This window comes from Podarcis liolepis (assembly GCF_965112155.1).
Source record: "Podarcis liolepis genome assembly, chromosome: 5".
Taxonomy (NCBI): domain Eukaryota; kingdom Metazoa; phylum Chordata; class Lepidosauria; order Squamata; family Lacertidae; genus Podarcis; species Podarcis liolepis.
In genome coordinates, this window is record NC_139556.1 from 71,198,418 (window position 1) to 71,226,290 (window position 27,873).

General features: G+C 38.4%; 1 protein-coding gene across 2 annotated transcripts in view; it reads right to left on the bottom strand.

The window, feature by feature from the left end:
• Positions 1 to 242: 242 nt before the first annotated feature.
• SLC25A36 (solute carrier family 25 member 36) overlaps positions 243 to 27,873 on the bottom strand; it is a 41,045-nt gene continuing 13,414 nt past the window's right edge. For both annotated transcript variants that reach the window (XM_083504686.1, XM_083504685.1), the window contains exons 2-7: positions 24,095 to 24,265; positions 19,030 to 19,107; positions 14,246 to 14,346; positions 6,393 to 6,459; positions 5,773 to 6,062; positions 243 to 5,065 (exon numbers count right to left, since the gene is read on the bottom strand). In XM_083504686.1, the coding sequence (XP_083360812.1) occupies positions 4,872 to 5,065; positions 5,773 to 6,062; positions 6,393 to 6,459; positions 14,246 to 14,346; positions 19,030 to 19,107; positions 24,095 to 24,265 (901 nt within the window). In that variant the 3' untranslated portion in view covers positions 243 to 4,871. The remainder of the gene's footprint in view (positions 5,066 to 5,772; positions 6,063 to 6,392; positions 6,460 to 14,245; positions 14,347 to 19,029; positions 19,108 to 24,094; positions 24,266 to 27,873) is intronic.

Consider the following 27,873-nt stretch of genomic DNA (forward strand, 5'->3'; position numbering starts at 1 on the left):
TTTGTTTTATTTTGGTGTAAGGTGCTTTGGGTGCTCTATGACCAGATAAGTGAGGTACAAAAATATTAAGCTAAAATCCCCCTTTAGTGTTTCAGCCTTTGCTGAATCCCCCCCACCAACTGAAACTCATTAAGCAGTCTGTATAAGGCAAATAAACAGCAAAGTAGGGCATGGAGGATATATTTTTGGCCAGTATTCCATTACAAAAGGGGGGGGAGGGGACCTCATGCAAGGCTAAAAGATTTGAATAAACACATTTTATTTTTGAAGTTTTGAGCAGTCCAAACAAAAAGTTGTCGATATAATATAAATACAAAAGTATTTAAAGCACATCATTGACAGCCAACTACATGGTATGCAAGAACGATAGCAAACCACAGGAGCAGCAGAATGTTGGAATATTGGTAAATAATAATGGTTTCCTAGGGCATCACGGTATGTTCACATATACAGGGTATGCAGACTTTTTGAAATAAAACTGAAATTGTACAGAACTTCAGGTCTTTTCAGAAACAGATCAGCATTTTTAAAAGAGTAATACATTTACATAGGCACACATCAGTGTTCTGCTTGTTTCAAGAAGGTAAAAAGAAACTTGATAAAGAGAGTCTCCAATTTGTAGGTCTCCATCATTCTTTAAGAATACTGCTATCAGAAAGAATACAACTATTAAGATAAAAACAAACAGAATGGAAAACAAACAAACAAATTCAACATCTGAGATTTGAGTATAGGCGTGGAGCATTCTAACATTGGGCTGGGATTCAGACAAACAAGATACACAACTCCATATGCCCAAGCAGGTTTGGCTTTATGTTTCTTAGGTTGCAGCTTCCCAATGTCATATGGCAAACCACTTTTCACACTAAGGAGTTTTTCAAGACAGCTTGCAAAAAAAGGAAGTAAATAAATGAATTGGGCACATCTAAAGTAGGGCTCTAGTTCCAAGCCCTGGATTAAAATCCTAGACACTTGTCAGAAAATCCCTTTCTGATAAAAGAGACTTTAAGCCAAATAGTATTTTGCATTGGTGCCTTATAATGACAAATTAGTCATGTGTGTTACTTGTTTGTTGTGTAAATCAAAAACCTTTATTCAAACCATTCAAACCATTTGTGTATATCCAAGAACAAAGTTTATTTATAATGATTTTAAAAATTATAAACCAAAGCTGACTTTGAAGTTTCTCTTTCAATTCTAGCTGTGCAATATGCATGTTTATTCCTTGGTTTAATGCTGTTTTGTGTTGAATTTTAAACACAGGAACAAAAATTTAGAAAGTACAGGTTTACTTGTTTAAAAGCATCTGTTATGGCTCATTCCCACAATGTGTATGGCACTCAACCAAATATTTTTCAAGAGCAGAACACAAAACAGTTTGACACACCAGATATTATTTCAAGGATGCATCCTTCCTGCATTGGCATGTACTATAGTGCCACCTTCTGGTCAAGCCTACTGTATACATACAGCCTCACAGCAAGTTTTCAATTATCGTGTGTAAATTGGGTGTTTGAAGTAGTTCAAATATTGATTTTCCAAGGCATTGTGGTTGAACTCCACTTTATCAAAGATATATTTTACTAACATAGCCAAATCACAATTAGGACGGGAAGAATTTCTCCTTGAATTAAAATGGTGTTAATTTCCTACCCGACCGATCATTGACAATATTTCAACCATGTTTTTGTTATAATTATACAAGGAAAACTATGGACAGTTTTGGAGAAACAGTTCAGAGGTATCAATAGTTTAAAAACATATAATTGGTTTAATAATAGCTGCATTTAAAAAGTACCCTGTGAAATGCTAGAAGCCAAATGTGAAGGCTGAAAAGATAGGATTTTAATATCAAGAGTCTGCAATCTAGTGTTATTTCTAAGACGGTTAAATGGAAGAAACATCAACTGTCTTAGAGACTCTAACCAGTAAAGAGAATTACTTTCTTACGGATTCAAATTTTTCTATTATTAGGATCATGGGTTAAGTGAAGTATAGTGGCGATGGCAAATATGTTTAGAGAAAATTGTTCACTTCATTAAATAACCACTTCCCAATTTGTTACATACGATAAATGTAATATGTAATAAATTTATTACATATGAGGGGAGTGTAAACTTATTACAACCCACATTCAACAAATGTAGACCTTTCCAATTGGAAAGGTAACATTTCTTATTATCAGGCAAAATCATGAACTTGTGATAATTGAAAGTGAAGCTCCCACGGTGACACTAAAACATCTCCATTAAACCTAGGGGTAGTTGTGGTCTGTTTTGAAGGAGCAGAGAATGTGGGTTCATGTAGCTGACTTTGTGTGACTGCATGCAATTTCAAAGTCATTGAAATAGCTTCTGAAAGGGTTTCCATTCCTGTGACAGATTTGGTAAGTCACATAGTAAACTAGATCTGACTGTTCAGAACAAGTATGGTTCACTAAACTTGTTTAGACAATTTATTACCATTGGAATTCCACTCACAATCACTACACAATGGGGGGAACTCTTGGCTGCCCGAATCCACCTGAGTGTTGACTTTTAGAAAAACAAAAAACACAGAAAAACTCCCCCCTCCACCGAAGTAACTCAGGCTTATAATTAAACAATTTAACATTCCACACTTTGGCCTTTGTGTTGTCCTTTAGCACATCTGCCATTTCTTACCCATGGATGTCAGCAGCAAAATCTACAAATATTTATATGCAGGAAGAAACTAGCTTAAAACAGAGGTTATTGAAGAACAGTTCCTTTAAATAGGTTTTCATATTAATCACTAAAGGAGTATGACTACATTTGCCAAGTTTATGGTAATGTGCGTATAATGACTATAATGAGATCACTTACAACATTAAGGAAAATAAGTAGACTTGTTTGCTCCCTACTGAAAAAATCTGACAGGTCACTGTTCTTCATTAGTGACTCTAGCAAGGAGTAGTGCTGAACACTATCTTCAGACCAACGGTTTGCAAGCCTACATTGAGACATTTCTGCCACAGGCCAGAGGACACATAAACCAAAAGAAACTGCTGTTCGGACTGTGCACACATTTGACAGTTCCAGCATTATTTGGCCTAGCAAAATAAAGCCATGATATGCCTGTTTATGCACAGTTCACAGAGGAATAAAATGTCACATTTTTTTACAACTTTTGCATGAGCTGAGCATTACAAAGGTTAAGGTACAGGACTGCCAAGAGGAAGCACTTACGTTTAATTGCTTTAAGTGAGTGAGATATAAACACACTCAACATTTATCTGCTTTAGGGTGCAATCCTATAAAGATTTAACTGGGAAGAAGTCCTATTGAACTAACAAGGATTATTCCCAAGGAGAAAAGCATCAGATTGCACTCTGAAAGTACTAGACTTTGGGCAGGGTTGTGCTCTAAATTACAAATCTTCTCCCCTGGTGTCATTACCATTTAACACAGCTACATTGTAATGACAGGATGTATGTTAAAAGGTAAAAATGTAGGGTGTGTTTATTGTTAGAACCAACAGGTTATCTGCATTATTTCGAATGGCCTGCTTTAGCGATGTTGCTTTTCAGAGATAATGTGAATCATGCAAATGTCTGCTTTTATACAGCAGTGAATGCTGTATAAGAAGCATTAAGATGTTCAAAGCCAAACATTGGGAAAAAACCACTTGTGTGGTTTTCTGCAAAGTGCTTCAGGAGGAAGCAAGGAATAAAGCAAAAGGCGATGCCTAAACCCCAAGATATTCAATTATCTTCTCTGGTTCATTCTAAGCCACAATCTTAGCAATCAATTTTGGACATGGCCGAAGTGTGCCCTATGTGTTACTGAAATCTAGTAGAGTTTGGTATTCTAGTTACTGCAGTATTAGGTTAGTTCAGGTAAAAGCCCTAGATGAACTTAAGTTTGTTTAAAGTGAGCACAATGCTGCATAAGCACCCGATATCCTGCTGTTTAATCACATACTGTTTGTTGGTTTTCAAGGATTTAAAAGCAGCATGCGAAAAGCCCTTCCAACACACCAAGCCAATTTCTCTTTGCTGGTGGTTTGATCCACAATGCTGTGATCCTTAATACATTTAGAGGTGTTTTCAGTTCCAAAGGGATTTATGGACACAAATTGTACAAAACTGAAGACAGGACGATTTGATTTCAGGTGGATCTTAAGGCTCTTCTCTATTTCCACGGTAGAAAATACTCAGGGCAATTAAAACAGTATACTGCTGCAACACTAGAAATCCCAGGGTCTGATATTAAAGCAACTGGAACTCGATACAAAACGAAACAGCCTGTCCCCCATCTTCACCTCAACAAATAAAGGCCACCTTTTCTGTAGTAAGAAACCTAAGATCCCTGTCAGATCCCCTGAGGTAGTAAAGTGGGAAGCTTAGTGAATCTTCGTCTTTCATTTTATTTCAGACTGCAAAAGTGGAGTTTCAAGAGATAAGCATTTATGAATCTGCTTTAAATGTACACAGGCATACCCTTCAAACTGGCTACTGTGCAGTAACAGAAAATGAATTTTAAACCAGCAATGAACACGAGTCGGAAAAGAGATGTACGCTTTCCAGTGAGAGCACACATGTTGTTATGCCTCTCCTTGCTCACAACCAAGTGTCAGATGCTCACTGCATAGCGTTAGAAAAGTTGACACAATAGGAGAAAATTGCAATGTTGAAATATGAGGAGTTTAAAGGCAATCCTTTAGGAGCAGCTTCAGATCATCACATTGCAAAAGATGCCATATGATGAGGCAGCATGACTGCCTACCAGCCTTCCATTTTGTCCATAGCTGCATGTTCTTGATAGATTTACTCCTACCTACCCACACTGAGAGTTCATGGTCCACTGCAAGCTTTTGGTCTTCCATCTTCCTGAACACAGCTGGTAATATTGCTATCCATTCAGTAAGTAGACTACCACTTCATACGTAGACATCATTATAGCTGTGTTTGGAATCTGTCTAATCAGATGTGTTGTTAGGCCACGGTATAGGGCGTTATAGCCTTCTTCTCGCACAAGCAAAGACAGTGTCTGGAAAAAAGACCTGTACTTTGTTCCTTCTTCCCGTAGTCTTGTTCGTACAACCTCTGCATCAAAAAAGGAGAAAACATTTTATCTTGAGGACAGCTTTCCACAATCTTGGAAGGATTACAACGCTTGCCTACTTCTACAATGCATTACTTATTTCATCTGTTGTAGGACCCTCGTACCCACGGGACCTCCTCTCCTGGTATGCCCCACGGAGGACCTTAAGGTCCATAAGGTCAACATCCTAGAGGTCCCAGGCCCTAAGGAAGTTAGATTATCCTCAACCAGAGCCAGGGCCTTTTCAACACTGGTGGAACGCTCTGTCTCATGAGACCAGGGCCCTGCAGGATCTGATTTCTTTCCGCAGGGCCTGTAAGACAGAGTTGTTCCGCATGGCCTTTGGCTTAGAATCAGTTTGATTCCCTCCCCCCCTTTCTTTTTTCCCTTCTCCTCCAGTGAAGAGGCTGCATCTTAATGTTTTAATGTTGTATTTTAATCTTGTTTTTAAATGTTATTTTAATCAACTTGTTTTTATAATTGGTTGTTAGCCGCCCTGAGCCCGGTCTTGGCTGGGGAGGGCGGGGTAAATAAAATTTACTATTATTTTTATTATTATTAGCCAAAAGTACTCAAAAGCAACATATTGGACAACTTGTGCACAGTTCTCAAAGGCAAAATGTGATGAATGTATTGAAAGTAACTTATCTCTTGGACCGGAAAAAAAATATATTTGCTTGCTGATTTGCTTAACAAAAGCCTCCCTTACCGTGTGGATAGGCTATGGATGTAGCACAAGTTTTCGAAGTAGCTGCAGCCATCATCATGCCAACAAAGTCAGATGCTTCTTTGACAGTTTCATCTTCCTCATCCATAGCAGAAGCAGACTTATACTCCAAAAGTCTTCGCTTAATACTCTCATAAATAACAAAGTGAATAACAGTTTCTGATATGCCTGCATAGCTCGCAGACATTCCTCGGTAAAAGCCTTTAATTCCATCTGTCTGATAAACCCTGCGCACACATTCAAAAGCGCTCATCCGTTTTTCTCCACGATTCCTGAAAGAAGGGGGAGAAATTCAACACTCAGAAGAGCTTTATTATATTTTGCCAGATGCAGACACCACTCACCATATCTGTAAAGTTTCCCATTTCATTATTTCATTTCATGAGTCTACTTGCAAGCTACAGAAAACATACACCTTTATTATGAACACTGAAATGATATCTAAAACTAACCCAGATCTACTGAAACAGTTTTCAGGTTATACTGATTCAGATGTTACAGAAATCATAAGAGGTACTGATGATACCTCACACCCAGCAACTTCATAAAGATATCAAATAGCATTGGGGACAATATTTACATTTTTTTAAAGAGTTCAATACCTTGCATCAAGTTGTAATCGTGTCTTTATTAGCCAAATTGGATTGGTTGCGGTGATTGCAGTGAAACCTAAATAAATATTAAAAAAGGAAGATTAGTTTTGCAAACATAATGAAAAACAGCAAAGCTAAAACATGAATAAAGATACAAGTTGATACAAACTGACCTGTGCTATGCTAATGGTTAAAAACCAAAAGTAGGCATCTTGACATTTTATTGTTTTTTTTCCAGTCCACGTAGCCAATATTTGTTTTTGCAAGATTTCAATAAAGTAAAATAAAGCCTCTTTATTCTTCTTCGTAACTAGCCATAAGTACATCTAGAACCCAATTTGTGCCCATTTATTCATACAAATCCCTTTTTGACACCTTTCAAACAGCCAGAGTGAGACTAGGCTAACTGAATTTAAATGCACTCCAAACAAAAACAAACTGCAGTGAAACTAAAGCATGCCAGAAGAGTCTAAAATGTTCTCTGCAAATTTAATTTATAAAACAAATCAGATCATAAAAACACGTTAACTACTTAATGTTGTACAGCTCAGAGACACGTTACTGTACATCAACACAGTATAGTTTATACAGTATAATTTAGCAGGATGTGGTATTAATTGTGCCAGTGAGTTCCACTAGCAGTAAAAGCAAGGATTTTTGGTTGGTCCCAGGAATACTTGTACAAACATACAAAAGTGAGTTGTGAAAGGAAAGCAGCTACTCAAAATCTAAACGGTATTAACAGCCAATATTGTGTGATTGTTTTGCCACTTGCAAATAATATCTCCTAAACTACACTACCATAAAGAATAGAAAAGCAGTACAGGAGGGCAGCTTTTGAGAACTGTACAGTTAAAATATAAAATGCATTGCGTATCAGGTAAAATGTCTGCAGAAGGGAGGTTGGGAATTTGTTGTGCTCAAAGTACCCAATTTATTACTATTTATTCAACTGGAATGACAAGCAAATCATTCCTCTAACCATGCAAATCCTGCTCTCCTCTTGCAGAAGTGAGTGTTCAGGAGCACCTTGTGCAGTGCATCTCCCATGCACATTTCAAAACAGAACGGAAAAGCCTGCTAGTGAACTACACAAAAAGGAATGTTTGCAAACCAGTCCCCCCCCCCCCCGGACAATCTCTATTGGTATTCACGTGGGGGGCAAATGTGAATGAAAAGGTTAAAAAAAGAACTGCCAAAGGATCTTAACTGTTTTAAGGTTTAGTTAACATTACAAAACTTTCTCTTACTTCATGTCACAAAAAGCACACTTTAATTACTTGCACAGAAGCAGAACTGGTAATTAATATTGTTTGGCTAAATGGCAATATGCCTAGCTAATGTTAAGCTCCTTTTAATGTTTGCATCCCCCAAGTCATTGCTCTTCCTAAACACAGGCATCATCTTTAGCTTTTAGCCACAGAAATACTGCGTAAGTGCATTAATGGTGGGAGGTTTTTTTTTTGTTTCATACGTGTTCAAACAAATCAACAAACCTGGAGAATTGGTTTAGACATTGCCCATGCATACGGGATATAACACAGGACACAAAAGGAACTGTGCCCTAGCTGCCCTAGATTAATCACTATGAAATGGTTTTATGGAGAGTTAACTAAATGGTCTGTCTGCCAGTGATGTTTACTGCCTACAGGACATGCAAACACAGGTCTACTAAGAAGCAAGCTCCACTGAGTACAAGGCGGCTAACTTCCAGGTAAGTGTGTAAAGGTCTATAGCCTTAATGTATTTCTAATTGGTAATCTAAAGGGGAATAGAGGCAGAGAAGAGACTGGGTACAACATTCCATAAACCCAACTTCAAGTCCTGGGTATAAATGCAAGCAAACATGCTTATACTTAGCATCACTGGAACCTATACAAGCCTAAAAAGGAAGAGAATCAAGACACTGCATATGTTGGACAATGTTTATGTCCCTTGTTCCATCTGAGGAAATAACAAGGACTTAATGCAACTCAGAAGAGTATTTAGCATTGGGCAGATTGTGCCCCGTTTTTACTTTTAAGACTTAAGCAATGTTCAGCTATATATAATCCCAAATTTAAAAGCACTAAGGTGCTTGGACACAAAAAACTGCTGGAGGGTAAGTTCACAAATACAAATGCACATGCTACAAAAGAGGGATTACTCTTTTGGCAGTTGCTGAATCAATCCATCAGATCACGCTTAAAACTTGGCTAAATTTTAAAAGGTATTATGAGGGTTCAAATGCTGCTCATAGGAATGTCTCATACCAAAATGCACTTGAACAGTGACTACATATGACTTCAGCTTTGATCCAGCTGCATATCTATAGGGCTGGATCCAAATTTTCCATGATCAGAGGAAAGTGAAGAGATATTTTTTTTGCCAATTCCTTCTTTTCCCTGAACATCTGCTCCAGAGGGTAGGAGACTACCAGAACAGCATGGGAGTGGTGTTAGGGGGTGGGGAATCAGCAAAAATGACCTTTTCTAACTCTCCATCCTCCAGTAGGAGCCTCCATTGGATCAGAGTCCCTTATGTGAATGGAAGAAGCCCTTTTGTTTGTGTAAACGCATAATGTTTTAGTTAATTATTATCTTTAAATACTGGAATTCAATGCAAAATATTTAAGGCCATTTATATGGCTCCATTAAAACAAAATGAAACAAAACAAGAAGTTGCTCAGTGCAATCCTATGTATATATTTATATTTTACTCAGAAGTCCTAGTATGCAATGGGAATTATAGGCCTTATTTCAGTTTGCTGTTTATTTCTAAAAGCAATTCATGTGAACCTCTAACTCAAGATTTTTGGAGCAAAACAAGCTTAAAAATAAAACAGCTAAGATCCCAGGTATGCATCTGCATTGTCTTTGTTTGTAAGGGATAATGTATTGATAAATGCATGTGATTACATATTATGCCAACAAAATTTAAATAGAAAGGAAAGAGTGTGGTGACACATACAGTTAACTGTACTATTATTTAAGGGCAGTTCTGAAATACTTTGCCTAAATAAAATAGAAATATATAAATTAAAGGTAGGAATCCTATGGATTGTCAATAAAGAATGTAATTTCACCAACTTGGCTAAACACGCAACAGTAGTCCATAAAACTGTTTTTCCACCTTTCCCCAGGCTGCACTGGAAGGAATAGCTGGGTGATGTATTAAAACAATGTATACAACTGGAATTCAAATAAAAATATTCCCCTTACATTGTTTGTTTAAGAGTGGTTACAAACCCAAGGTGTGGTTCTTACGCTAGAGGCTGCAAGAGACGCTCAGTTCAGTACTCACGAGGTTTAAGTTAGTCCATATTTCTGCAGGAAGTGACCTGCGGATGGGGAGCATGAGATGACACGATCTCACTCTTTTCACGGGAGAAATGTACAGTAAATGCCTAAAATAGACACAGGCTTTTCTGTATCATAACAACAAGCAGTGACCTCATCAGACATATGTGACAAAACTGAATCCCAATGGAAGGATTTGTGAATTAGTAAATGTGAGATCTAACTTTTTTAAAAAGTTTAGAACAATAAAAAAGGAAAAAAGGTAGTACAGGCCACAGGTATTTTTTTAAAAAAAGTTTTGCAAAATGCACTGAGTACTGAAATTTCTGCCATCTGCAGCAGTTTAACCATTTAACAGCTTGCAAAATACTTACCTATACTTATTTTTAAAAGCCCAAAGTGCTGGGTGTGTATGTGTGCATGTCAAATAAAAATGCTAACCTTGTCACAATGGGCAGAAAAAACAAGCCTTAATGTCAGGTTGAAACCAGTTTAATTTAAAATTTGAGACATGCCTGAACTGAATAACTTGTACCTATTTTACAAATGTTTGAAGTTATAGATTAAGCTAATTTTGAGTCTTTGGGAAGTATAAAGCAAAGGGAAGACAGACAAAATTAGAAGAGATCATATAATTCAATTAAGCCATTATCTTCCCTCTTTGGCTCAAAATGGGCTATAACGGAAAGCCGGACTAAGCGTAACTTGACAAAAGATCTTCCATACAACTTTTTAAACTTTATCTATGAGTTGGTTCTATGAAAACAGCAAATGACTTAATAGTAAAGGCCCTGAAGTTATCAAAGATTACAGAGCATGTTGTAGTTGATGGAATAGGAATGCTCCTTAGAACACAACAGCTTCCAACTGTTCCATCAAACAGTTGGGTGTATAGTGTCAACAAAATCACAAAAGAAAGTATCACTGCTCTTTCACCCAAAGTAGCATTGCTCTCCATTACGTGTGAAACTCCGAAATTCACAATGCACTACCTCACCGCAACACCACCTCAAAGGACAAGGTAGAATGAAATGCCCAGCTTCCACACACTCAAGAGGGTATATTATACTAAACTGAATCATGTAATTCTTTGTCATGGACTGGCTGGACACAGTGGAATGGTGGGAGGAACCAGGAAGGCATATCAGAGTCCAGGTGGTACGAGGGAGAAGAGAGTGATGACTAGGAGAAGGTGCTGTTGGAAGCTGAAGAGGTAACAGGGTTTAGTGAGCAGGAAGTCTAGCAGAGAGAAGTCCAGAATCTGAAGCAGGAGCAGATGGAGACCAAGGGACAGAGATGAGTCAGACTGGTGAAGAAGCCAGGGTGTCTCCCCTTCTGCTGTGACAAGCTCCCTTCCCCCTGGTCTCACAGGACCCAAAGTGGTATGAAGAGGAAAGAGCAGAGACAGACATGCCGGTGGAGTCTCAGATTGCTTGGGAAGGACTCGTGAAAGGAGGAGACTTAACCAAGTACGGAAAGGTGGGGATCTTCAGTCCCCAAAACTGCCTCATAGGGACAAGATTTACCAGGAAGAGTTGCTGTGCTAATTAGACCTGGCTCCTCTGAGCAGGCTTTGTTTCTGCTAATAGTTAACTTCACGTACTCCTTGTGATTTATTGCTGGATGGCTTCCTGACATTCTGTAGGCACACTGGAGTGTATGCAAGGCTTTAGACTGAGATGATAGACTCATTTTGGAACTAGCTTTTTTTGTAACTGAGGCAACTAAATATCTTTGAGGAGTTCTGTTAATTTCCCTGTACAAGTATAGTTTGCAAAGGGGGAAAAATCCAATTAGGCTTTCTTTACATTCTTAGACTACAGTTTATTTTTGCTATTTCTATTCAGCAAAGCAAATGGAGCTTAAAAAATAAGGCATTTTGTTGACTGAACTCATTAGGCAACATATTGAGGGTGGAATGGGAGCATGATGGCAGTCTGGCTGGCTAAGGGTCCCCTGGGTTCTGCAGCAATTCTATCGCTGAATACAAGTGGCCCTGTATACTTGTCTAACTTAACCCCGAATATATTCCAGAATGAAGGATGATAAGCAACTCCAATAAGGATTGTGAAAAAATGTCTGACAAAAATGCTTCTCCTTCGTTAGACAGTAAAAGTACAATAAAGACTAGGTACAGAATAGCATGAATTTTAAACATTTCAGACTTTGAAAGATTGTTGTTTTTTTAGAAATTTAAAAAGGAATACTGTCTACAAGGTTTCAAATAAAAGCTAATTTAAAAAATAGTTCACAACCGAAACAGAGTATAGCAATATATTGAGTGTGTAGTTTTGAGACTGTTTTGGTGTCAAGTGACTCAAATCAAATGGTATATATATTTACAATTGCTAGTGATATGAAAGCAATAAAAACATCTATAAACAAGGTTTCAATAAAATAATTTTTTTTGAGAAGCTAAGACAGAAAAAAGCCTCATACTTCTTAATTGTTCAAGCAACTTTGAATTTTAAGCCAAAACAGACTTTGTGGGTACAATTGTTAATAGCATTATGTAGTGCATTCAATGAAAGTTTTAAGAAGCAATTAGAAAAGTGACAAGGTTAGCATTTTTTCTCACAAGCTATGTTAACGGCCCTTTATATTAGTTATATGGCTACACAGCCAACACTATGAATCAGTATTTTATGCATCTTTAGCGGAGGTTTTAAAATGGAGTCTATGGGATTTCTAGCATCCTAAAGCTATGCTAGTTCAATAGGAAAAAAATAGCTACCTTCCGAGCCAATCTGCATGGGACATTCTTTCACCAACCATGTGGTTTAGGTGCATAACTGCAAAGCTGAACGTTAATGCTTCGTCAGTATTGCATGAGCACAAGAGCAAAATAATTTCAAGTAGTAAGATCAAAGCCACAGAAGTGCAAAAGAGGCAGCTTCGCATTTTAAAAGCAGAATAAAATATGTACAGGTCTTGAAATGACAAACAGAAAAATCTAAGTGTCTCAAGAGATTCAAAATTTAAGTTTCGTAAACCCAGGGTTTAAATAGCAAAAATTCAAATACCAATACAGAAATTATTACTGGACATGTATGTAGATATGAAACCTGCCAACAAATCAGATTTTCACATTTATTTAACTGGGCAAAGATGCACATCTCTTATGAAAAACAGATAAGGAACCTTTAAGTTAGTTCTGAATAACCTTTTGTGTGCAATATACATTGCATAAACTAAAAAATAATCTTAAGATTACTAATCCATTTTCTTATCTTCTGCTCTGCTCTTTTGTCAAGAGAAATAATATTTCTTTAGAAATTTCTCTGGAGGGAAAAAAAACACAGGTAACAGAATAGTCTTTCATATTAACAAAGCCTCTGAAGCAATTAATTGAGGTGCAGTTTCAAAAGAATAGCCAATCACACAGTTATCCCTCTCCCACCAAACCCATTTCATTCCCAATGGATTCCTTCGGTGGAGTGTAAAAAGAGATAAACTATATTAGAAGTACAGTTCTAAGCATGCCAAACAATTATCTTAAAAACACAGTTTTCTTTTCTATTCATTTCTTAGATCTAACATTTTTTATGTTTTAAAAAAAGAATATTTGGGCCACAGTGCCCAGTTGGGGAGAAACCCTATGCTACAGGGTTGGTTAAATTATTGGGCCATTATAATTTTCTTTCATCAGACCTATTTGTGAGCCACTCTAAAAGTGTCTAAAAATATTTGTATGCTATATAGAGAAGATTCACAGCAGAAGCTATCATATTCCCTGCAAGTGTCATAGAGTATTAAGAACCATTATGTCCCACTTTAGCCCCATTCTTCTCTTTTGAAGAAACAGAAATAAAAAACTTTACAAAACACGTCATGGCTGTTATGCTGGAGGAAGTACACAAAAAGAATCCACATTTAAGCCATGAACTGAAACATTCAGTAAATCCCCCTGGTTCAGGTGGGGCTACTCTTGGGGGAAAGGGTACAGCATTGCACCCATAGGCTGTAAAACCATGCACAATGACTCTGGAGTAAAGTTCATGAAGTCAGCAGTACTGCAAAGAATTGTGCTGGATTGCATTTTTATTTCCCTCTTTCCCCAAGAGGCTTATTCACCTCCAAAACAGGAAAAACATATTTACTGGCTTTCTATCGCCTTATCAAGGGAGGGGGGCAGATTACCTAATACTGCAGCAGCAAATTTTAAATATTTCAGGCACAGGAGGGTGACCAAAATCTGCTGGTATATTATTACAGAAAGTCAGAGCAGTTGTCTTAACACAGGAAGGAGTTTCAAAATAAAATGAAGGGGCAAGGAGAAGTCTCATTGCTGGCTTCTTTAGTTCCTATAAAATTTGCTTAGCAAATTTGAAATTAAGTCCACATGACTTAGCTACCTGGAATGACAGCAAGAAAGTCTGTTCATATACCATAAATTCTCTATTCATTCTCAAGCCATAAACTTTCATACGTAGCATTTAAGACCAGAAGATAGTCTGCCCAGCCATTCTGCCGCTATACCCGAACCAACCATTTCCTGTATTTCTGCAGTTCCCCATACACCATAGCCACTCTAACACTAAAAGGCTTTCCACATAATTAAAGCACAAAGTTACAGATCCTTACCTGCTACTCCAGCTGAGGTCATGTGTACCTTGGTAGATTCTGGCTCAAATATATTATTCAGCATTTCCTTGCAATTGGAGTATGCAGCAAAATATATTGCTCTGAAAGGAAAACAAGTTAAATATGATCAATACAATATAGCTTTGTAGTAAAACTAGTAACAATGATGATAGTTGCATGGAAGTGCATGCCAAGCAGATAGGTCTCTTTCTCCATTGAAATATAAATGTACCATTGAAAACAATAAAAGGAAGCAGTGCTAGTTTTTTCAGATGTTCTGCAGAAAGACCCCAGCATAGATCCTCATTCTCATCACACTCTGAACTTCCAATTCCTCTTAGATATGCATCATAGGAATTACTAGAACATGCTGTTAAGGGCTGGGTGAGGTGGAAACAATACACCATTTAGAATAGTACTGTAATCACAAGACAATGACCACCTTCCCTCAGACCTAAAAAGTTCTGACTTACAAAATGGCTAGGTCTGAACTATGACAAGTTGGTATGTTTCACCCTCTGTTGGATTCTTCAAGAGCACCAAGCAAGGGCAATACAGTGGTGCCTCTGGTTACGAACTTAATTTCTTAAACTGAAACCGCTCTTATCTTGAGGCGCACTTTCGCTAATGGGGCCTCCCGCTGCGTGCGATTTCCGTTTGCATCCTGGGGCAAAAGTTCACAACCAGGAGCAGCTACTTCTGGGTTAGCGGGGCTCGTAACCTGAAGCGTTCGTAACCAGGAGGGTTCGTAACCAGAGGTACCACTGTACTGAGATGCTGCCATACATCTGTACCTTGGTTCTTGAACGTGTTGGTACTCGTACGTTTTGGCTCCCAAATGCAGAAAACCCAAAGTAAATGTTCCGTTTTTCAACGTTCTTTGGAAGCCAAATGTCTGACGCAGCTTCCGCTTGAGTGCAGGAAGCTCCTGCAGCCAATTGGAAGCCGTGCCTCGGTTTGTGAATGGTTCCAGGAGTCGAACGGACTCCTGGAATGGATTAAGTTCGACAACCAAGGTACCACTGTATTATGAAGTCGTTTCAATACAGTTTTATATTTACAAAAAAGAGAAGAGATTTAGAAACTATCTTACATTGCCAAATGGAACATTACAAATAAAAATCAAATGCAAAATGCAGCCACATTTAAAGCTGCAAGATAGAAAAAAATATTATTCTAATCAAAACAAGAGACACCCACAAGGGGGCCTTGCTTACAGCTGCAAGTTAACCCAAGCAATAAAATGTTTTGGATGTTCAAAAGCGTTATGAATCACCTGCTATCACAGTTTCTCTCTCCACAGTCACTGAAGACAAAGAAAGTTGACCAGGCAACAGCTACATGTAGTAGGAGCACACAGTGTACTTGTTAACACAGCTGGTGAATACAATTTTGTATTTTTATTTTGTGAACCACCCTGTGATCTACAGATGAAGGCCAGTATACAAATTTAATTAATTAACTAATTAGAACTAAGTAGTAAAAAGTTCTTTAACACTTGAGCTAGGATTCTTTAAAAATCCAGCGTTTTTAAAAAAGTGGTCCACTTTTTAAAAAAGGGACTTAAAATTGACACAGAGCACACCCAAGCCCTTCCTTTCTCAACCTGTGGGTCCCCAGATGTTGTTGAACTACAACTCCCATCACCCCTAGCTAGCAAGGCCAGAGCTCAGGGATGATGGGAGTTGTAGTCCAACAACATCTAGGGAACAGCTGCAAGCCATTACCTGAAGAAGCTATTTACATCCAGCACAAAAACTAGTGCTTCACTTCATTTTCATGTTGAGATGTTTTAAAGTGCCTGATAGGCAAGTATATATATTTAGTTTTAAATGTTTAAAGCAGATAACAAACTACCCTAGTAAATACATATTTGTTGGAAAAAAAATAATTTAAAAAATAATATAATCAACTTTTTGCAACATAGATAATCTTGCCACAAGGGGGCAGGAGAGAATTTTCTACAATATTTATTATATATATTATTTTAACAGCTTTGTTTCAAAATTGTGCTATTCTAATTACCTAAGAAGTCCCTTAAAACATATTTAATGTACAAATAGTAATTAAGCACACACCAAGGAATACTTCTGTAATACTCTAAAATTTAACTGATGTACATTGACTTTTGAATGGTAGTAACATTTTGCATGTTGTAACAAACAAAAAACAAAAAACAAACCACATACAATCAGCAGAGGTTGCTATATGAACAGCCTCTAAGTCTTCATGAAACAGGACATTAAGTTAACATCATTAGCTCCTCAAACATGTGGCCTTTCACAAGGACCTGATAAAGTGGTTGTTTTACGTGATGTAATGAACAAAATGGAATCCATAATCAATGGTGTATGCTATACATGTTAAGAAACAAGCTTAGTCAAACAGAGAGAAGCTGTTAAAGCTACTTAGTGGATGTTTAAATGAAACAAAAAAGTATTTGTCCATGGTTGATGACTGGAAAAAGTGTGCTATGTTCATTCATAAGCCTGAGAATACATTAGCAAATGGACAAGCCTAGCATGAAAATTGGGTAAAGTCCACAGCCACATTTTTAGGAGAAAGAGAAACAGGTTAAGTTATTTCCTGAGGCTAATCTGAGACACAAAATACACAAGACTGCCTGCACCTTTCTATGGCTTAAGGAGCTATACACCAAACTATTGCATTAAACTTATTAGAATACTAGTCCCATCTTATGTGATGCACCTTACTTTTGCCCACTTTCCTTGCAAATTAATGCAAGATGGCTTCTACAGAATAATCTCTTACTGACAAGTTTAAAAGGAAAGCATCCGGTGGGTGAGGAAAAATGAACCGTTCGCCTTCAAGCCTCTTCCAGCTCTAATGCTGCACTCATATTACAGACACAAATGTATGGGCCACAATATTAAAAAATACTGTGCACAACAGCACCCCCAAATATTTATGAAATAGAAAAGGGCTAGATAAAAAGAAAAATGCTGTTTCAGCAGAAACTTTTAGTAAGGAGTGGAGGCTGCAATACTAGGATCTATCATCAAGACAGAAACCTATTTCATTTTTATATTGCTGTGGTTTGTATTGTCTGTTATTTTGCACAATAAATGTGATTTATATGAGGCACTAACCAGCCAGAAATTAACTTTGGCTGAATTCCAACCCTAAAGTCAGGGTTTTAATATTAAGAAGCAAAGAGAATGGCTGTGAAGGAATCAGATACAGCTGCAATTTCTGAATGAGGAACAAAACAAAGTTTTTACAGTGTTATTTTGTAGACACAATTCCATTAAAACCAGCCATAATGATTTTTTTTACACAAGATGCCTGGGACTGCTGTATTAGCCCACTATTGTAATCTACACTTTGTTTTAAGGATATACAAATGGTCCTTCTTCCCTCTGCTTACCAAACAACTACAATTATTTGCCTACGTGGCAACAGCTTAAAGCAGAACAAAAGCAAACAGTATTTAGCATTATGGAAACTTTAAGCAGAGCAATATCAAAAATGGAAATGATACAGTACTGAAAAAGCAATATGTTGCACACAAAGCAAAGAAACTACCTAGAATAATATCATGTCTGAATACATTCATGATGCCTAAAGTGCTTCCCAGCAACCGAGTGAGAGTGGGCTGAAAGTTGGACCTGCCAGAATCAAATCTTTATTTCGTACAAAAGGTGACTGGAGTGAATTCAGAGGAAACAGATCACTGCCTCTTAGTGCGCATCCAAAACTGGGCGTGCAGCCACTGTGACTCATGCACAGAACAGCTGTTTCTTGGCATATGCCTCCAGCACTTTTGACATTACAATCTAATGATTTTTTTCCATTGCTCATTCCATACATTTATTGTCTTCTACAGAAACAAAGCAACAAATTATCTCCATTAAGTCTATTCTTCTGTTTCACTTGAGTATTTTGTACAGCATAAAAAACAGAAAACCTCTAGGACTTGTTGTCGACCTCCAAATGAAATCACATCAGTTTCACAGTGTAATCCTAGCCCTGTATTTCTGACTGCTGGGGAGAAGTCGGGGGTAGGATGCCAACTAGGTGCTGCTCTGCTGGCCTCCACCAGCAGAGGAGAAGAGTGGTGATGGGCTTCACCATGGCAGAGATCACAGCTGCAGCCTAACAGGTGGAAAGCTATCACTGGTGATAGCAAGTGGAAAGCCCTGAAATGGGGAGATTCAGGTGACAAGCACTAGGGGCTTTGGATTCAAATCCCCATGGATCCTCCAATGGACCCAGAACTCAGGTCACTCAGCCACCAGCACAGGCATAGCAATATAGAAGGCAGCACTGCTCTGCACTTCTGCTTCTAGTCAGTGCAAACTCACAGGGCTTTGAATGCAACTACAAATTTGATGCACTGGTCCTCCAAGCCCAATGTTAACATTGCTCTGCCAGTCTTTCTTCAGCAAAAATGGTATATAATCGCCTTTATGCTTGGGGGGGAACACAACACCACCAAGTTAAAATTGATTATAAAAGGGGGGAAAATACATTTGACAACCATGGGGCATGTTTCAACTCAAAAAGCATGCTCATTTTGTGAAAATGTTGTTGGTCCAATAAACGTATTGTTTGGAGGCTGGTGGCGAAGGAAATGGCAGGAATTGCCTCCCTCAGCAAAATCTGGAGTCAAATCATCCGCTGACCCCACAAAAATGTTGCCCAGTGGCTTCAAAAGAAGGAAAAGTATTAGAAGATTTTTGTGTGTGATAACATAATTACTCTGGAAAACCCTACACATCACCTAATCCTAAATAAGCTATGATAACATTTGTTCATTTTACCTGGATGGAGCCACGCCTACCAAATTAGGACCCAATCCCCGGAAAAGTGAGCGAGGGCCTTCCTTCTGTAAAATCATTCTGCAAAAGAAGCACACATGTAATAATTTACATATTTAGGAATACTGAAGTTATATTGAATCAAATAATTTTATTTTGAAGCACTAAACATATACAAACAGGCATATGTATACACAGCACTTTTCTACACCATAGAAACTAAACAAATGTTGGGGGCTCTTTTGTAATTTTGTACATTTTCCTTTTTTTAAGCAAATCCCATGCTCATTGCAGGACTCTTTGTAGACAGGATCCCAGCCCAGCACAACTTCCATGCATTACATAATCCCACCCCTGTCTGACTGGGGATCTTGTCTACAAAGAGTTCTGAACTATGGTGAGCAAGTACTCCCCACCACCACCTTCCATAGTTCTTCCTCCACTCTCACTCCCAGCCACACCATTCACTTCTTTTTTCCTGCATTGCATGCTGCATTGCTGCAGCCTCGCTCCTTAAGCAACAACCATTCCTGTGTATGCACTGTGCATGCAGAGAGCAGCTGCTGTTAGTATCTGTCCAACCACAGGATACTGTGGTCTTGAGGCCCACTGGTGGCGCTGGTCCACAGTTTGAGAATGCTGACTTAACTGTTCTTGAGTCTACCCTACAATTACTCGCATGCAGGGAACCAGGGCTAAAAGTACAACACATAACGTCACTGCTGATTTTAATGTGCTTTTATGAATGGTCCTGGTGATTTTATTCTTGCACAATTGTTTAATTTTGTGTTGCTGGCTGCCCTGTGCTCCTAACTAGAGGAAAGGTGGGATACAAGAATAATTTAAACTTGCAGTTGCTAAGAGCTGGGGCAGCTGCAACTGTTCTTGGATGACACATATTAGTTAGACGTGTTCTAGTCTGGGCTCATGCCTGGCCATTGGAATTAGTCTCCCTTGGTTGCCCTGAGGAATGACCTTTTTACAGAGAACAGGACAAGCTCCTGCTTCTTATGATTATTTTTTGATTATTTTTAATACCTGTTTTTAACTATTATTATTACTGCAAACTACTTGGAGGATTTTTTTAAAAAAATTTTTAAAAAATCAAGCAGTACAGGCACACCCACCCACACACCATCATTTAGTTCACATGTAGCCCCAGAAAGCCAGAAGTGGGGGAAGAGACCTGATGAGTCTCAGCAAAGCCCCACTGCTTTGCCAGCTGGCAAGCAGACCCTCCCCAGTCTGAAGTGGACATCCTCTTTAGGCTCCAGGGAGAGTCTCCTGGTGAGTCAGAGGGACAGCAGGGCTTCCTTGACCAACTCAAATGATGTGTGGGGAATCTTCTTCTGTGTGCAACAGCAGAGCTTTGTTGAGCTGACAGGTAGCTCCTCATTTCAAGCAATTTCACTGATGCATGTGAGGGTTCAGAACATAGCCTCCGTGTAAACGGGAACTCGCCTATAAATTTTGTTAAATAAAAAATAAAAACTGGCCACATCAAAAAGTGCCTTTAAAGAGAAATCACATTTCCTAAGAAGTCAGCACAGAATTTGTTTAAAGGTGGATGAGAAGAGTTAGACAATACACGTATCAGGGAACAAGACACGGCACTTAATATAGTGCTCCAAGGGCACTAGGAATTCAGGATGAATTCAGGTAACTTTAGGTTCAAAGCCAAACTTGTTATCTAATCAGCATGTTGCAATATGCACCATATTATGCTTATCAATACAGATTAAAGTGTCCAATAATGTCAAATTTTCTTTAAAGCACTTCTTGTTCAAACAGAAATACAGGTTAATGACATAAAAAACTAAGCAATCTACAAACAATGTTGCAAGAGACATTCACTTGGAACTGTTTGAACTAATCCAAGTATCTACATTCATTTCAACACAGTGGTTTAAAGATTCAGTTTATTTATGCAGGCTGCACTAGAATAAAAATCTCGTTCTGCCTCATTCTTCTATCCAAGTGCAAGATCAGAAGTCACGTTTGAAGCATGTAGTTTTAAAAAGGATTTGCTTGTAAATTACACTGTGCCATTTGTAATCACCGCTGAGAGGTCTGAGGTATGTTGCACAGCTGGATTCCTGAATACCAATGCATCTAAGATTCATTATGTAAGGTATGATTTTGCAATCTTAACTATGGAGTATGTCACTGCACAACACCAACAACAAACAGTACAGCAAGCAATACATGAAAGATACTGCAGGAATTGTAGTTAATTTCATTGTTATGTTTAAAGCCATTTCTTAATCTTAAAAGACAAACTTTCATTCAGGTTGGAATTGTCAAGCATGCCACCATTAAGTATCCCACAGGGTGCAGATCCTGATTCTACAACTAGGGGGGGGGGACCCATGAGGAATACAGCAGCCTTCCAGGCACTTTAGTTGCCACTCCTTAACATTTCTCAGTCCCATAAGCACAAATAATTAAAGTGAGTGAAGTATGAAAGGCTCAGTACCCCACAGTTGCCTATGCTTTTAGAAAACTTTAGAAAAGGCAGCATGATTGAAGACAACCCATCAGCCCATTCTCAGCACAGGAGGATGGATCCCTCTTTTCTTACAATGGATCCCTCTTCTAACAATGACACTGTAAGACAGGTCATTATTACCTATCCATGTTGTAGATGGGATGAGGTGGCTGGGACTGAAAAGACAGAATGCCCAAAGTAGGACTTCCTAGTTCAACACAACTATTAGCTAAAAACAAATCTGTAAAACAAATTTGTACAAGTCGCTTACTGTCTGAGAAATACTGATGAAAATACATTTTAATCTACTACTTCTTTATGGGTTTTCTGCCAAATGATTTCTCTGCACTTTTCTATCAGAACCGTTTTGTCCTTTGGACTCAGATCTAAATTTGTAATCCTACTTACATAAGCACTACAGAAACATAAACTGTTCACAGTTCATATTGAAAGATGCCCGAATCATTCCATGTTATAGATCCTACACCTCAAGCTGCAAAGAAAATTCAAGAACACAACGCTGTATTCTCAAAAATTAATAAACATATTTCAAAAATAGCAACACTTGGGTTCTTCATGCAGTGGTTGTTCATTGTCGCACCTTAACTCAAATCAGCAGCAATCTTTCATTTGTCTGATAGCCAGACCACTTCAGATTTCTTTAAACTACGGTGAGAAACAGTTTGCAGCCTATTACAGACTTTTCCCCTGCTGCCCTCCAGACATTTTAGACAACACCTGCCTGATAAGTTACAGCCCCAAACATATAGAGGGCACCAAGCAAGGAAAGGGTGGAATAAACCAATTGCCCTGCCAAGGAGGGAGGGACACAGCAAGGTCCCCACCACTATGAGACTAGCTTTGCAATGGAATAGCTTGTTATGCAAATGCTCGCCTAATCAACAATCAACAATGCATTGTGTTTGATAAGTGGGACCTGAGTGTACATTAAAGGTGCCAGATGCTCACCTGTGGGGAAGGAATTCCACAATTTAGGGGCTGTCACAGAAAATGCCCTCTCTTGGATTACTCCTTCCCTCATCCTCTGAGGGTGATGGAACTACCAAGAGGTAGTCTTAACACCCAAGAATGTATGTAGGAAGGAGGCAGTCATGCTATGCTCCAAACTGGGTTGATGGCCAGACAGTTGTCACACTGAAGAGATAGAATTATGATTCCGAAATATTGTTACAGAATTCTTTCTAGAGACCAATTGTATCACAAGACAGGAAGCCAAAATGCAAAGGACTGTGCAACAGGCCATTATTATTATTTTCCATTTCAAGGACTTAGTTTCCTTCAAGAAATCTAAATTTGCTCAAGCCAGAAGACAACCATTTCCGCAAATATTTAACCTTCAAAAGTGTGAATGAAATATAGATCAATAGTTAACACTAACATCCAGAGATTCCAGGGTATCCAGTATGAATTACTGTCAACAATCAGCTATCAGTGCAAGAAGAAATGGAGAAGGCAAGACCCCTTTTTTCCATGTCAAGTATATCAGAGAACAGTAATCAGACACTTTTGTTTTTGGTACCCATTAAAGATGGATCAAAATGGTGGGTTTCAGCTGGCAGGGCACATTCTTGTCAGCAAATAGGATTGCACCTTGTCTTAAGTATGGGCGGTTGTGCACAAACCGTGACCTGGAGCTTACTTTCTAAAACCTGAAAACTCAAGCTCAGAAGCAACCAACTTCAAAAGAAGGTGCCATAAAGATAACAGAAGAAAAGTCATTTATTGCTCGTTTTGTGATGACCCTTGACAGGAATCTGTGACACGCCCACCCTAGTAAGATGTGTGTCTCTCTCTCATTATTGGCTTTCAAGAGAAATTTAAAAACATTCCTGTTTACCTAGGCATGTTATGGCTGAAAGACATTGTTCTTGGCAACCCTGAGATAACTGGTTGAGAATGTTTTAAACTGCTTTTTAGAATGTTTTAAAATTGTTTTTAGTATTTAAAAAATATATTTTGTGATTGGCTGTGTCTGCTGCTCTGGGCTCCTTCCTCTGGGAAGAAGGATGGGATATAAAGCAAATAAATAAACCAACATAAGATACTGTGTACAGTCCTCTGGTTTACCATATAACCCAAGACAGTCACTTTTTTACAGTAATATCAAAATCCTGCAGAACCTCACATTGCAGGTCAGAGGAGTAAAGATAAGCCAGGGAAGACTACCTACAGCAGATGAAGTGCATCTCCAGCATGTCTTATTTGAAGTTTTCCTTATATCATTTTCTCTTTTCAAGGGGCATAAGGGTATACAGTGGTAGCTCGGGTTACATATGCTTCAGGTTACATAGGCTTCAGGTTACAGACTCCGCTAACCCAGAAATAGTACCTCGGGTTAAGAACTTTGCTTCAGGATGAGAACAGAAGTCATGCTCCGCCGGCGCGGCAGCAGCAGGAGGCCCCATTAGCTAAAGTGGTGCTTCAGGTTAAGAACAGTTTCAGGTTAAGTACGGATCTCCAGAACAAATTAAGTTCTTAACCCGAGGTACCACTGTATAGCAAAAGGGCACCTTTCAGCAGACATAAAAACAGGAAAACTCAAGGAGGGTTGGTACTCACTTTAAGCAATGGAGAGGCCCTGGGGAAACTCTAGTTACACGATTAACACTGGCACCATTCACAGTATTCAGCTGAACTTCTGAGATGTAGAGTGTAACAGAGGAAGACTGCAGCCGTGTTTTTACAACTTCTAGGGGACATGTCAGAATCGCACCTACGGTGCCCCCACATCTGCAAAGAAGAAGAAAAAAATAGTAAGCCATCAAGGAATGTGCAATGTCTACAATCAAGCAATTTTACAAGATGGTATAAGATAGCCAGGAACTGTGGCAAGACTCTTGGCAGAGGAATGCTTCCTTCCAAAAGTAGCAAAGCTTTGGTGAAGTATTGCCCTTGTGTTATGCTCTCTGTAGGCAGTGCATGCATGTACGACATTTAACAGAGACATGCACTTCCTGTAAGAAATCCTCAGCAAATTGTTTGATAATATGGATTTCAGTATTGCTTCTGTACTGAAACAACTAAAGATTGCAACTCATTCTTTTTAAAAAAAGTTCTTTGTTGACAGCTACTTTCATAAGCATTCAGTATTTAATTTCTATCATTAGCTTAATCTTGTAAATATGGCTGAATAGCTAAGGCTTCTAATATTCGTTATCAGATCTAACTCAAGCTGAAATCGATTGCATTCTCTCAACCTTCTTTTAAGTTACCAAAGATATACAATTAGATTTTCTAGTTCAGTTGTTTAAAATTGCATCATACAATGTTCCAGTGTTTTCCTATATGATTTTGCATGCAATACTGTGCTATATTAGAAGAATTACGATAGTGTTAGGGAGGGGTAGAGAAAGACTTTTGAATGCTGGTGATGAGTGATGATTGGATGAGCATTTGAAAGGGGTTTTCAATGTTGGGGTATGACACTTGAGAGTCAGTGGAGAGGAGAGTGGAGCTGAGAAAGGGTGTGAAAGTTGGTGGAGGATGGGAAACAGGGTTTGTTAGTTAAGAACTATAGGGAAAGCATTATAATAGCAACTGATGTCACTGTAATAAGATAACAATTAACAATAAGATGTTATTACATCTGTAATAAGATAACAAAATCATATGCCTCAAATAATCATATAAACTTTGTTTATTATTTCTCTTTAACAAATCAATTGTCATTACACTGCATGTCTCTTACTTGACTCTCTCAAAAGTAAAGTCTTTAGATAAGTATTATCTGTGGTGGCAGCAGAAATAAAGAAGAATGAGTGAAATACCCATCAAAAAAAACCCCCAGCTCATAGCTGTACATCTTATTAAGAATGAAAAAGTGGTACAGGGCTGAGTGGGGAGTGCCAGAGCATCTCAGAGATGGAGGGGTGGAGGCTACAACACATGAATGCAGAAAATTGCCTGCTGTGTAAATGTTTAGTTTCTTGGACTAGTTATTCTAGTAACAAACTACTGTAACTTGGCATATGTTCAAATACACCACAGCAGCACATGAAAAACTGCCAGAAAATAAGCAAAAATAGAAAGCCAACAAAGCACAGTGGACATATTCAAATATTGTGCTACAAAAATAAAATGTGCACCCTTAATTTGAGGCATGTTCAATGCTATTCTTAAAATTTAGAAAGCTCTAATTCTTGAGGCCTTTGGTGCTGAAAGGGCCAACCAAATTGAAACTATAGGCATCTCTGTTTTTCACTTGCCACCTTCCATCATGGTGAATGCTCTATAGCTTGCTGGCAAGCAACCACTGTCCCTCCCAAGCATGAAGCTGTGAAGATGGATGGGAATCATCCCAAGAGCTGTGCCTGCTGCTTCCCCCAGCTTAAGTATCAGAGGAAGTCTAGAAGTTATTTGGCAAATGTGTGGCCAAGGATCCTGCTCTTTGACTACAGCTTGGTGAGGTCACTACAGGCACCTCTGCCAAGCAGTGGTCAAAGCTGCCATAATTTCTCTGCTCCCTGCCCCTTTTTCATGAAAGAAAAGGGGACTAGCTCCCTTGGTAAAGGCAATCTAAATTAAGCTGGTAGAGAAGGCGGGAAAACAACCTGGTGACCACAATTTTTGGCTTGGATATTGAGCCTAGGCAAAAACTGTGGTCCCCTAATGGTTGCAGAATGCTATCAGTCAAATGCTCTTTGCTGCTCAAGTGTCCTTCAAATTGGAATCTGCCTCCTCATGAAAACCAAGTAGATTAAATTTCTGCATTTTTAAAGATATAACACTTGCTTGTGAGCAGCACAGGAGCAATAGGCTTTTGTCATTAGGTCTGTCATTAGGTCTACAAGCGAACAGTCAAGCATAGTTAATTGAGGCATAAAGACAACAATAAACTCTCATCTAGATTACGTTTCATGCCAGTGACCTAGATGTATCACTTTACCAACCCTTTCAACTATCTTGTCTTTGCACCAACACCAAAGTAGCATCAAGTAAGCTTCCAAGTTTATAAACAGAAATGAATTACAATGTGCATTTTCAACTTCATTCATGTGATTTACCCTCTGGTGAAGAGACATTCTCTCAATTACAGTAAATGATACCACGTCATGCAGCCTTTTAATATTATTTTACTATTTCTGACTATGAGATGCTTTTATGAACAACTACTTGTGTGATCTATACAGAATAATATTTCAGAACTGCCTTTGAACCCTGCCGCCTGGGACCTATTTTTACCCTCCATTTATAATTCTGTTTTGTTACATTAAATTTCCTCCAAATGATCAAAATTATAGGCTGCTTACTTAGATAAAACTTCACACTTGAATGCCACTTTAGGCATGAACAAGTGTAAGGAAGCCTTGGGCTCTCATGCTTCCTCCTCCCCAGTGTGATTGGAAGGAGGAATCTGGAAGCTTTCACTCCTCTTGACAGTCAAACTAGGGAAGATGAAGTGAAGGGGGGACACAAACCAGAGATTTAACTATGCTTGCTGATGTTACACTAGTTTAGTGTGACATCCTAATGTGGCTGTTCCATACTTAAAGAAGTGAGAATCTAGAACAATGTAAAACACTGTAGCCAAAGTGGGAAACATTGGACTAGGTAGTCAAATAGGTTAATCTGGTTTAACAACAGCTTCTGATGCCGTTCTCTGGTGGTACAGCCTCATGAATGGACCGTATCAGAAGAACTGAAGCTGCTAGTTTCAACAACACAGAATGAACTGCTTTCTGTCTGAGCTACAAGGAACTGGAATCATTTGGTACAAAGAACTAAACATATTTTACACATATATACATATGTTTACTGCCCAGCATTTTTTACTTCAGGTACATGTTTTTTCTAAAATGAAGTTTCCCAAAATAAGATCTGCACACAAAAACTGAATGCGTTCAACAGAGCTCTAAAAGAAAACAAATGTTATTTCTGTACGAATTAGTCAGACAGCCAGGTGCCTAAAATGGGACTAAAGTTTCTACTCTTAACAGAACATGGGGGACTCTATATTGAAAGATTCTTTTTTCCTACCTGGACTGTTTATTTACCAAGCTTGTTACCAGAAATATAGCAAAGGAAGCAACAAGTGATTTGTCTGCATCAACCTGGAAGGTCATTAAGACAAACAGGTGCCAGCAGTACTGCAAACAAAATCTATACATATACAGCCACAAATACTTTTTATTACAGGTTGGACTCTTAATAAGCAGTCAGTTTAAAATGTTCAATAGCTCCTATTTTCTGTTATCACATAGCATTAAGCTATTTTAACTGCATTAGCAGAGCATTATCTCTACAACATGAAGTGTTAATAATATTATTTGGGTTTGACTTAGCTCAGTGACCAGCACAGATAAATATATGAACTGTGCTAGCTGAACAGCTAAAGAACA